This window comes from Labeo rohita, chromosome 14 (assembly GCF_022985175.1).
Source record: "Labeo rohita strain BAU-BD-2019 chromosome 14, IGBB_LRoh.1.0, whole genome shotgun sequence".
Classification (NCBI taxonomy): Eukaryota; Metazoa; Chordata; class Actinopteri; order Cypriniformes; family Cyprinidae; genus Labeo; species Labeo rohita.
Window position 1 is genome coordinate 22,088,228 of NC_066882.1, and position 13,132 is coordinate 22,101,359.

A 13,132-nucleotide genomic window follows, 5' to 3' on the forward strand; every position below is an offset into this window, starting at 1 on the left:
ACAGCCAGCCAGCCAGCCAGCCAGAGGTAGTGGACATACCTCTTCTGTTTCAAACATAGTGCGGTTGGAGGAGAAAGGAGAGCTGTTCTTCTCTCTGAGTTCACAGGGGTTCTCTAGAGACATGGAGCCCAGCCCCAGATCCCTGTTCATACCTTCACACACGCCCATACTGTCAGAACCCGCTCCTTCATTCACTCGCACCTGAATCCTACAGATGGAAAACAGAGGGAACTAAGAGAGGGAACTATGAATGCTTTCCTAAGATTTGTTGTTTTTATCCAACTAAATCTCTGTATAACACATTGTATTGTATCAAATCTAAGACACATGCACTCACTAACTCACCTGGGAATGCCATCAGGGTTCTGTGGATCTGGGCTCTTTTGCACACGGATACAGGGAAATGCCTCTCCATCCCAGCCCTCATACACTCCTAAAACACAGACAAGTTAAGTTGGAGGGAAAATACCACTGTACCCTGAACAATAGTCCTTAAAATGAATCAGACTGAAACAAGCTGAATTTAATAAAAACAGCTAAAATACTTTTGATTTTATTCATCAGGATTTGATCAAATCATTATTATTAAACAGATAGCTAAGAACGAATATTTTGAGGAATGCTGGTAACCAAACAGTTGCTGATAGCCACTCACTTCCATAATATGGGGAAAAAAATACTATGGAAGACAACGGCTGCCAGCAACTAATTGGTTACCAGCATGCCTCATTATCTTCTTTTGTGTTCAGTGTTTGTGTTTGGAACTAGGGGTCAACCGATTATCGGTGCCGATATTAAGTACTTTTATGGTCATTTACAAAACCGATTTTCCGATAAAATAATTTAAAAGCATTTAAAGAAAGTTTTTGTCAGAGTCCTTGTTATTTTTAATTTTGACATTAATTTTCATTTTAACACCAGATATATATTATGTATATATATATATATATATATATATATAGGTCATCTGTGTACTTGATTTGTAATAATCGGCATCGGCCTAAAAAAAAACACATATTGGTTGACCCTAATTTGGAACAACATGAGAGTGAATAAATGATGACAATTTTCAATTTTGGTTGAACTATCTCTTTAAGCTGATATGATCAGTTTTATGATCATTTTTAAAACTTGATTATAACAATAACAATAAAAATATATATATTTGCTTTGGTTAAAATTATAAGGTTTTTACATTTTGATGAAAGACTTTTCCCTTTGCAACAATGTGCACTGACTAGCAATATTTATTTAAAAAATATAAACGGGAATTTATATTTATATTTATATATATATATGAAATCTAATTTATTACATGATGTGTAGATTTATTAATCGCAAAAAAAATTTGACTGTGAAAATACCCACAAAAGATTATTTAAAACGAGACAAGTATTTAAATGAGAAAGTATCAAGTAGACTCAAGTAGACATTACATATTGTAGCTTTAAAAAGAAATATTTTACTTGATTCAACATAAAATTTATTACATAAACATTCAGGCTGCAATGGCCTAACTTAAGCTATGGAACATAAAAGAAGATTAATTGAGAAAAATCTCAGTATTTTTTGTTCATATAATGAAAGTCATTGGTAACCAAAACAGCTCTGTTACCAACAGTCTTCAAAATACCTTCTTTTAAGTTCTACAAAAGTAAGGTTTGAAATGACATGAGAGTGAGTAAATGCTGAGAGAATGAAATTTTTTTGGGTAAAGTATCCCTTTAATGTTTTTATTATTATTATTGTTGTTGTTATTATTATTATTATTATTAATATATATATATATATCTCCGATATATATATATATATATATATATATATATATATATATATATATATATATATATATATATATATATATATATATATATATATATATGAGGAATTTTTGCACCAATAAATTAAATTTTAGGGCATAACTGCATTTATGGAGTTGTTGCCCTGCATCATATTTGTCAGCAGTCAACTATATGACATATAAGATAATGTACAGGTCTGGGGGCTGGGCCAGCACGTTAACCAAATTAAAATATTTAAAATTGCGTTATTTTTTCATAACTAATTAATTAACGCATTCAACTCACAGCCCTATATATATATATATACATACAAACTCTAGACACAGTAATATTCTGTAAAATGTTTATAAACTAAAAATAAATGTTTTCTATTTGAATATATTCTAAAATGTAATTCATTCCTGTAATGCAAAGCTGAATTTTTAAGCAGTCATTACTCCAGTCTTCAGTGTCACATGATCCTTCAGAAATTCTAGTAATTCTAATATGATGATTTGCTGCTTAAGAAATATTTTTAATTATTATTACTGCTGAAACAATTGTGCTGATTAATATTTTTGTGAAACTATGATACATTTGAGCAGGATTCTCTGATGAATATAAATTTACATTAAGGACAGCTTTTGTTTAAATTTGAATTTTTTTTTGTAACATTATAAACTGTCACTATTAATTAATTGAATGTGTCCTTGCAGTATTAACTTCTTAAAAAACACCTTACTGACCTCAAACTGAACGCTAGTGTATCCACCTTAATTTTCCTGTACAAGCGGTCATGGCCATTCGTAAATTTAATGTCTGGCTTCCAGTCTCATTCTTTTCCAGCAGTTTTTAGTTGTACAAAATAGCTTGCTTTGCTGCTTGATTTTGCAAACTGGTGAGTTTTACCATATTATACCATATTATAACACAATTGTTTGTAGTGCAAACTGTTTTTCCAGTTTACTGCAGTTTGTTATTCTTCTTGTCATTTCCCTACATTACTAGAAAACAGCTTCTGCATTGAAAAATAAGGTAGATATGATAACTTAAAAAACAAAAAAAAAAACAAAAAACATAAATAGATGCCTCACCATGCAAATCAGTGAAACAGGCCTCCAGTAGTTTAGTGAGTTTGGCCCCTGGGCTGCAGGGGCCATCCTGCTGAACGTCTGGCCCCTGCTGAGACTTCAACTCCAGGTTAGAGATCTGCAGGCTCAAGATCTCATTGCGTACTGCACGCTGGCTCAGGGGCCGCCTCAGCCCCGGGGGTCGAAGGTCAGGGATGGGGAACCGGACCTTCAACACGGCATAAGGAGATTGAAGCACGAGAGAAGAATGGAGCTCCAACAAATGAGACTGCAGAGAAAAAGAGAGAGGATTAAACCATGCATGGCATCCAATTTTGTTGTGTAAGGTTCAAAAATCAAACATTTTTTGCTGAGGTAGGAGGTATTATGTTGTTGTTTTTGATCAGAAGAGTTAGAGACCTCTGCAGCCTGTGCTGTCTTTCTTTGAGGTGGTGCTGGACAGTGTCTCAAGGACTGCAGGATGTCCTCTAGCCGGCCTATGATGTCCAGGTCCAACTCAGAGCTAAGTTCTGCAAGCTCGACCCGCAGAGAGCTGTCCCTGCGTATCACACGACGCCTGCTTCCACTCTATAGGAGAACAGGAAACACATCATACAGATCTAATCTCACAAATCAATGCCAAAGGGCTCTGTCTGAAGCTGTAGTACCTTACGCATGTGCTTCTCAGACAAACTGTGGTGGAACTGGGCACAGGGTCTGGCAGTGGTACCCATTGTGAAGAGACCGGCTGACTGGAACTGCAAAAGCTGGAAAAAGAAAATGTGCTCACATGCTCATTTTAAAGGAACTCTTCCAGAACCTTCATCAGCCTGCATGACGTACCCTGCTGGATGTGCAAGCTTTTGGCTGCCTGATTTGTCATAACTAACACTGTATTCACATCTGTTTAAAATTCTCCCTAAGCAGTTGGCAAAGCTGGATGTGTGACTGTATTACACCATTACAGCACTTTAATAATCTAGTGACCAACTGGTAATTTTCTGATAATAAGGGCCGCTTGACTGTTTTGGCAGTGCAGACTGTGGTCTAGAGTTTACAAATGAAACAAAATACTGTGCAAAATGATGTAACAAAAGTGTTTCAGGAGAATGTAATGAAAAACAGGACTTTACTTGACCTTTGCTTTAATACAGTAATTATACAGTTCAAAAAGTTACATAGTATTCAGCATTTGTCCAATATGTGGAGGCCAGCCAACCACAGCAGAGGTCATTTGCATGTAGTCCTCAAGATCCAGCTATTCAACCCTAAAATAATAATAACTTTAAGGGTCAGAGAGAGGGCGGAAATGATCAAAAAAGCTAAAAGGTTACAACAAGGTTAACCTCAGTGACTCACCAATCAGTTTAAAGGGATAGTTCTCCCAAAAATGAAAATTCTGTCATCATTTACTGTCATTCCAAACTTGCAAGGTCTTTGTTCATCTTCAGAAAACAAATTAAGATATTTTTGATGAAATCCGAGAGCTTTCTGACCCTGTATAGACAGCAACACAAGTGACACGTTCAAGGCCCAGAAAGGTAGTTAAAAAAGTCCATGTGTCTACGCAGGGTCAGAAAGCTTTCACATTTCATCAAATATATCTTAATTTGTGTTCTGAAGATGAACAAAGGTCTTACGGGTTTGGAACAACATGAGGGTGAAGAAAAACAATCATACAAATTTTAGTACGGAGTTGTAAGGCTCAAAAGAGCAACCCAGAAAGGCCTGATAAATAATAACATTTGGGTGTAAGGGAGTTTGCAAGTGTGCCATGTACCTCTGTGTACTGTGGACCGCCTGAGTCCCACAGGCACTCCAGCAGTTCCAGCCTGCTGAAGGAGAGGTCAGTGGTCGCGGCTCGGGTGTGCCGCCCTGCGCTACGCATCTCACATGCCAGCTGCACTGCTGCACCGGTCACCCTGAAGACCAGAGGTCACAGAGAGTCAAAAAGAGTGTGTGGACATGCATATACAGTAGGTGAGAATAGCAGGTCATTCCTGCTGTACCTGATGTGGGAGTGGGGACATGCTTTAGCAAAGCTTCCTCTCAGATTGTGGAAGTCTCTCTCACCAAACATACTGTCCTTAAAGAATGCAAGCTCACGGAAAAACAACTGTGACACCTCAGCCAATGAGGAGAGCCCGTCCGACCCTGGAGGCGGGTCCTGCTCCAACAGAGTAAGCGTGACTCCGCCCAGAGAGAGGCGGAGCAACGAGTCAGGTTTCAGCGGTTCTGATTGACCCCTTCGAGACGACCGTTCTATTGGGAGAAAAAGAAAGATGACGGATTGCAAGAGAAAATGTTAATGGAATGCAGTGACACACACAACCTGTGTTGTTTAAAACAGGTTTAGATACATACTGGGAGGTCTGCTACATTGAGGCAAACTAGTTAAGGATCCTGGTACAGGATAACGACGAGGACAGTTGAGCACTCCCTGTAACAGACGTACCAAAGTTCAAGCCAATCATATACACTGTACATTGGTAACTGATGCATAACCAGTCTATGGACTATCAAAATCGATATATCAAGTTAAAACATATATAAATGTAGTGTGTATTTAAGATAAATGTAGCCTATCAATTAATATGTGGTCAGAAAAAGTGCATGTGTAATACTAGGAATAAAAGATAAAACAATTAGCAATATACAGTTTAAACTGACATGCTATACAGCAAATATAATGTGTCTTACAAGACAAAAAAGTTTTTGCAAGCTATTGAAATAAAGTCTGATGTGATTTTTTTTGTCGTTCTCTGAAAAACCTTTGCACACCTGAATGAATTGCCCAGTTTCTGAACAACAGAAATACAAAATATAATGAACAAGATGAGAAAAGACCTTTACACATTTGAGTTTATAACAGCACTGACCTGTGGAGACAGAGGGTTTGTTTGAGCCAGGCTGCTCTGGCTATGAATGGACGACTCCATATCGCTGTCAGATAATTCACTCCCAGAGCGTGTTGACAACACACTGCTGGTCATACAGCCAGGACCCATTGAATAAAACATCTCTGAGACAGAAGAGATTAAATTAAATTTTGGCAAAATACTGAACTATAAATAGTTCCAGAAAATAAAGACAGAACAGGAGAACAAAACCAGACGCTGCACTTTTCGTCAAGAGCCTAAAGCCTCACTTATTTATACTTAAACTTCATTGATTTCAGTCAACGTCAAAAAACGAGGAACAAACCAGGTTTCATCAAGGGAGAAATTGAATATTCTTACGTATACACCAACTGAAAAACAAGTGTACAAACTTTCTGCCATTCATATAACAGTTATTAATTTAATTCAACATTATGGAAATGTAATTTAGTAATCACAGTAATAAATAGGTAAATAAATAGGTAATCACATTCAACTTTGAGAGCGTGATTCCTTGGCCACTGATAATGAGTGTGGCACTTCTAACATAAAATAAGATAATTAGATATTGATGTGCTTGTGCACACTGCCCTTGAATTTAAGATGAACTGAGATGGTGGTTTAGTGCCATGCTAAAAAATAAAATTCAAAATAAAGAATAAAGTCGAAATGTTGAAAATAAACTCAAGATGTTTTGAGAATAAAGCCGAAATACTACAGGAATAAAGTCGTAATACTTTGAGAATAAAATTTAAATACTACGAGAATAAAGTCGACATGTTTTGAGAATAAAGTTGAAATACTATGAGAATAAAGCTGAAATGTTGAGAATAAAGTCGAAACATTTCGAGAATAAAGTTGAAATATGACATGTTTCGAGAATATTCTCAAAGTATTTCAATTTTATTCTCGAAACATTTAGCCTTTATTCTCAAAGTATTTCAACTTTATTCTCAAAGTATTTCAACTTTAAAGTTGAAACGTTTCGAGAATTTAAATAGTAGAAATTTAAGTCAGAATATTTTGAGAGTATAGCCTATATTGCACATGCAAATGGCCCGGATTGAGAGCACCGGGAGAAGTTGACAGGCCACCGGTGCAGCTCTCTTATTAAACCCTTTATAATACTACAAATATGTGACCCTGGACCACAAAACCAGTTTTAAGTAGCACGGGTATATTTGTAGCAATCGGCAAAAATACATTGTGTGTGTCAAAATGATCGATTTTTCTTTCATGCCAAAAATCATTAGGATATTAAGTAAAGATCATGTTCCATTAAGATATTTTGAAAATTTCCTACTGTAAATATATCAAAACTTAATTTTTGACTAGTAATATGCATTGCTAAATACTTAATTTGGAGAACTTTAAAGGTGACTTTCTCAATATTTTGATTTTTGTTTGCGCAATAGGCTAGAATACACTCTCAAAATATAATAATATTAATCTTCTAATAGCTATGACTTAATTCTCAGAATTTTGACTTTATTCTCGAAACATTTTGGCTTTGTTCTTGTAATTTAGTTTTTATTCTCAAAAATATTTCAACTTTATTCTTGTAATAATTCCACTCTATTCTCTTAATTTCTACATTATTCTCTTTTGTGCATACTGACGTTTTAAAAACTGTTTGTAACAAATTTTGGAAACTGTTGTACATATACAGTTAGGATCATTTTACGCATTTTACTTTATAAAGAGGCCCCTGGAGAAATCGCTGTATACTGCCTACTTTTTACAGAAAAATAGCATGTGAAATAGTGTGTTTTTTAGCAAGTGGCATCCAGTTATCATCTTAAAAATATTTTATATTTTCATCAAAAAAGTATCTACAGAGAGAATTTAAACATCCTAACTCTTATTGCTTTCTGGCATATTGATGTTGTCAAAAATGAAACTGGAGGTCAGGTTGAGCATACTGCTTTGTGGAATACATTATTTCACACTCTGTTTGCACACTACATAGTTGCGGGTCACACATGATAAAATTGCATTTACTTGCTGCAAAAATAGTAATATAGTGCCGGTCCATAATTATAATCAATGTTCTTAAATAATCTCAACAAAATATTGACTGTTCTTATCTCACCTCCGTTCTCCAAACTGTTGACATAGGGCTCTGCATCCAGCTCCAGATCTCTTTCATACATTTCTGAGTTCAGCTGCTTACTAAGATCCTCTTCGATCAATCGCAGATCATCAGAACCCAGAGGCCTAGAAACACCCCCACCAGACACACCAACACTACCACCACCACCACCACCTGACAAACAGAAAGAGAAAGGGCACAGTCACACTGGACACTGTCAATCAGACAAGAACATCCAGCCACAAGAACAGTTTTTTCCACAGGCGATCTGCATTTTGAACAGCAAGCACACCCACCACTATCTAGTTGTTTTTCAGATCAATAACTTTTAGTTTAGAGAGCAGAATATGCTTTATCATTTTAATAATAATAGAATTTAAATAATACAATATTTATCTCCTAAAGTATTTTTTTACAGTATACTAAATATTTAATTACTACATCTATACACATCTAAAATAAATAAGTAGAATTAAGGTAGAAAAACAAAGTAGTATACTTTTTAATTTTTTCTTTCTATTCTCTTTTGCATATACGTGTATGTAAGTGCCTAGAGCTTCTGGAAACCATATCAAATTCCTTGTGTGTTTGTGCACACTTGGCAATTAGAGCACATTCTGATTCTGAAAAAGACTTTAAATTCAAGCTGCTGCAAACAGCCACATGATGACTGTTGATGTGTCTCATTTGAAAAGGAAGGAAACAAGACATGAGACATAAAGCATATTAAAAGTGATGAGCAAACATTGAAAAGAGTGCTCATGTTACCTGATGTCTCGATGCAGAGGGCAGACAGGAGGTCCGTCAGGTGTGTGATCTGACTCGGAGATAGCAGCAGGTGGAGACACCCTACTTTACCATCCAACTCAAACTAAAAGGAAAAAAGAGGAAGCAAAAATCAGTTAACAATAAGAGGAATATAAATGTCCTGTTTTGCACTAACAAAACTTGAAAAGCCAAATGATTTGAACATTTGACCTCACTGCTTCAGAAGATTTATGATCACCCATAAAACATTCCCATACAGTCTTTTTTTATTTTTATTGCACACAAACCTTGGGCCCAGGCAGCATTTCGTTTTGTTTGATTTTGACCGTCGTCTCTATGAATCCAGAGCATTGTCCAATCAGCAGTGGCTCAGGAGGCTTCGGGGTGGGATGTAATGATTGAGGGGCATCGGAGACATCATCTCTATCATTTTCATCCGTCTTATCTGTATCCCTGCTGCTCACCATGTCATCAGAATGAACCAGCCCCTAAATGGATGAATTGAAAATCACTGCTAATTACAGACCGAAACTTTATGCTTTCCACAGCAACATTTATATTTATTCATTTAACAGATGCTTTTAACCAAAGCCACTTACAAATAAGAAACCATAAATAAGCAATTTATCATGAGAGGCAACAACATTTGTAGTACACAGTGTCAAATATTAATACACAAACTAGCGTTTAAGTGAAATGCAGATAAAATGTGCAAAGGTTGTCTAGTTTCTCTGACCTGTGATCCTCCGAGAGTCTCATAGAGCAGCTGTACGGAGTTGAGCTGAAGGATCTTGTGCAGGAAAGCTGGTGGCTGGTGGATGTCTACAGGCACTGTCTGGCTTGAGTCTCTCACAGCCTCATCACAATAGTCCACCCTGCAGTATCACATGTTACCACCAGAGACAGAACACAGATCGGTCACAAACAATGGAATGCACTCTAGTAAACTCATGCAAGAAAGATTTGTTTTGAAGGATATGACTGATGTTTATGAGTCAATGAGTATTTTTAGTTTACCTGTGAATCGACCAAAAGAATGTAAAGACTTTCAAATATTTTGACTTTGAAAAATATGTTTTTCCAATAACACACACTACTGTAGAAAGGTTTAGGGTCATTACAAAGTTTTTTTTTAAGAAATTAATACTTTTATTAAGCAAGGACATATTAAAGGAGAAGTCCACTTTCAAAACAAAGATTCACATATAATGTACTCACCCCCTTGTCATCCAAGATGTTCGTGTCTTTCTTTCTTCAGTCGTAAAGAAATTATGTTTTTTGAAAAAAAAAACATTTTAGCATTTTTCTCCATAAAATGGACTGGTATGGTGCCCCGATTTTGAACTTTCAAAATGCAGTTTAAATGCAGCTTCAAACGATCCCAAATGTGGTTGTAAACGATCCCAACCGAGAAAGAAGGGTCTTATCTAGCATAATGATTGGTTATTTTAATAAAAAAAAATAATACAATTTATGTACTTTTTAATGCCAAACGCTCATCTTGTCTCACTCTGCCTGGACTGTTTTTGTTCTGGTTCATGACAGTTAGGGTATGTCGAAAAACTCCCATCTTATGTTCTCCCTCAACTTTGAAATCGTCTTATATCGCTGTGTTTCATCTCCTTTGCATGTTCACCTTGCAAAGAATGGGTCAGAACTTCTCCTTCAATGTAGGATGATTTTGAAATGATTTTTGAAGTTGAGGGAGAAAATACGATTGGAGTTTTTCAACATACACTTGAGCCAGAATACACAGAGTTCAGGGAGAGAAAGGCAAGACAAGCGTTTGAGATTAAAAAGTATTTAAATTGTATTTATATTAATGAAAATAACCGATCGTTTCGCTAGATAAGACCCTTCTAACTCGGCTGAGATTGTTTACAACCGCATCTGGGATGGTTTAAAGCTGCATTTTAAACTGCCTTTTGGAAGTTCAAAATCGGTGCACCACAGCAGTCCATTATATGGAGAAAAATGCAGAAATGTTTTCCTCACAAAACTTAATTTCTTTACAACTGAAGAAAGACATGAACATCTTGGATGACAAGGGGGTGACTACATTATATGTGAATCTTTGTTTTGGAAGTGGACTTTTCCTTTAAACTGATCAAAAGTGACAGTAAAGACTTTTATGACTTTACAAAAGATTCTATTGAGATTTAAAGAATTCTAAAAAAAAATCATGTTTTTAGAGTTGATAATATAAAGAATTTATTTTGAGCAGCAAATCAGCGTGTTATCATGATTTGTGGAAGATCATGTGACACTGAAGACTGGAGTAATGATGCTGAAAATTCAGCCTTGCATTACAGGAATAAATTACTTTTTTTTCGATGACAGGACAGTGGAGATATGACAGGAAGTGAGTGGAAGGGGGGGTAGAATCGGGAAAGGTCCACGAGGTGGGATTCGATCTCGGGACACCCGAGGTGCAATTGCACCATATGTCGCCGCACTGCCCACATGGCTATCGGCATTGACTAAATTACATTTTAAAATATATTAAAATAGAAATCAGTTCTTTTAAAGTGCAAAAACATTTCACAAGATTTGTTTCTACTGTATTTTTAGCATTATTGTATTTTTGAGTAATCAGAATACAAGTTTTTTAAATCCATGCCATTGTTTAATGACACATCTACTGGAGTGACCATATCTGGCTCACCATTAAATCATCCTACTTAAAAATAAACTGAAAAACATCATAATACATCCATAAATGTGCAAAGATGTAATTCAAGGCCTCACCGTTTAATGCGCATCTCTAAGGCAACCCCAGTCTCAGCGTCCAGGGAATGGTGTTCTACTCGCACAATGGTGTCCAGAAAGGTGACTTTTATTCGACGTAGGACTGCAAACACACAAACAGGCCAAAAATAAATACACTAAATATGCCAAGTGAATGCTATCCAGTGTGTATAGGTTCATAAGTATGTGATAATATACACCCAGGGGGTCATTTAAAAGTTTTACTTAATAAATCAACAGTGATGGGGAATAACCAGTTACATGTAACGGAATTACATAATTTAATTAAATGAATCAGTTACAGTTACTGAGAAAATATGTGTAATTAAAATACAGTTACTTATAAAAATGTTTACAAAGTGGAGTCACATCTGAGTACTTTCACACACACATACAGATTTGAGAGAGTTCTTTCCAAAATAGCACTGACTGCTCTAAACAATGAGGCACCAATGCTTCAGCAGTTTAGGACACAGAATAGGACACGTTTATTTGATAACTGTTCTATTTCCTATTCTAGGATTATGTATATGCTTTATTTTTTTTAAGATTAACCGTTTTATTCCAAGGCACTGTTAGCTGCCAGTGTTTCCTGTCATAGCTATGTACCGATTTGATTTTAAAAACAGTGTTATAGCTATTATCTTGTTATGATTTTAAATCTGTATGTAACCTCAGAACGATCTCAAAGTAACTTGTAATCTGTAATCCATTACATTTTCAAAGTAATCTTCCCAACACTGTGAATTCAAAACGCACATGAATCACACTCCTATACACAAGAAATGCTACACACCTGTCTCGATGGTCTGTGCAAACATTTCCAGCCCCTCCAGAGGAGCAGGCGGCTCTTCTGACGCCTCGGGTGGGTCCTTCAGGCACTCCTGGGCCAGCTGCATGCTGGACGTCATGCATGACGACCACCCTTGGGAATCCCAGTTTCCATCTAAAAGAGGTCAGATAAAACGCAATTAAACAATAAGTCAGTCCTGTGTGAAATATGGTTATATTTATCAAACCAAATGGGTGCACAAAGAACTCACTGGTTCTGTATTTGGGCCTGCATGTTATTTGCAGTCCAGTGACTTCAAGGGTGCAATGTTCTGTCACAAGCGCCGCCCAGGGAATAGTCACAGCGATGCTGTTCACAAAACCTTCAACAATCTCCAGGGGAGCTCCCAATGAGTCCAACAACTCATTCACCGCCTGAATAGAGGATTCAGAGTATAGTTAGGAAATCTGAAGGTCAGGTGATCACATATAAGAACAGAAGATTTTCTAAATATAATCATCCCATCCTAAAACTGAAAAGACAGCTATATTTATATGTAGAAAGACCTAATTTATAATGTAAGCAAAGTGTAAAATATTATTTGAAAAAGCATTTACAGTATTATATAGCACTGCGTTGTTTGATTTATTGTAAACATTTTATTTACATTTTAATTTGAGTTAAATTTAACTATGATTGTTATTATTTAAGAATTGTTTTACACTTTTTGTCTAAAATTTGACACATCTTAGCACTCCCTTGCAAGCCCAACTTTGAAAAACAAAATGACAACACCACAAAAACTGATTAAACTGAAATAATTAGACTCATAATGTGAAAGCAAAAGTTCACAGTGATCACTGTGACTCAAGACCAGGAAGAGAATCTAAGATGCGGCCTTTTCTGCACAAGTCATCAAACTCTTGGAAACATGAGTGCTCCTTCGACTAACAAGATGTGTTGATCTCATACTCAAGACTAGATATTGCGAAATACTGCAAATATGGGCCAATTGGACAAGG

General features: G+C 36.1%; 1 protein-coding gene across 2 annotated transcripts in view; it reads right to left on the bottom strand.

The window, feature by feature from the left end:
• atg2a (autophagy related 2A) overlaps positions 1 to 13,132 on the bottom strand; it is a 33,114-nt gene that overhangs the window by 19,408 nt on the left and 574 nt on the right. For both annotated transcript variants that reach the window (XM_051127412.1, XM_051127413.1), the window contains exons 2-17: positions 12,382 to 12,544; positions 12,135 to 12,284; positions 11,339 to 11,441; positions 9,327 to 9,465; positions 8,878 to 9,078; positions 8,591 to 8,693; positions 7,823 to 7,996; positions 5,731 to 5,873; positions 5,216 to 5,291; positions 4,861 to 5,113; positions 4,632 to 4,773; positions 3,520 to 3,618; positions 3,272 to 3,439; positions 2,876 to 3,140; positions 346 to 433; positions 40 to 208 (exon numbers count right to left, since the gene is read on the bottom strand). In XM_051127412.1, the coding sequence (XP_050983369.1) occupies positions 40 to 208; positions 346 to 433; positions 2,876 to 3,140; positions 3,272 to 3,439; positions 3,520 to 3,618; positions 4,632 to 4,773; positions 4,861 to 5,113; positions 5,216 to 5,291; positions 5,731 to 5,873; positions 7,823 to 7,996; positions 8,591 to 8,693; positions 8,878 to 9,078; positions 9,327 to 9,465; positions 11,339 to 11,441; positions 12,135 to 12,284; positions 12,382 to 12,544 (2,436 nt within the window). The remainder of the gene's footprint in view (positions 1 to 39; positions 209 to 345; positions 434 to 2,875; positions 3,141 to 3,271; positions 3,440 to 3,519; positions 3,619 to 4,631; positions 4,774 to 4,860; positions 5,114 to 5,215; positions 5,292 to 5,730; positions 5,874 to 7,822; positions 7,997 to 8,590; positions 8,694 to 8,877; positions 9,079 to 9,326; positions 9,466 to 11,338; positions 11,442 to 12,134; positions 12,285 to 12,381; positions 12,545 to 13,132) is intronic.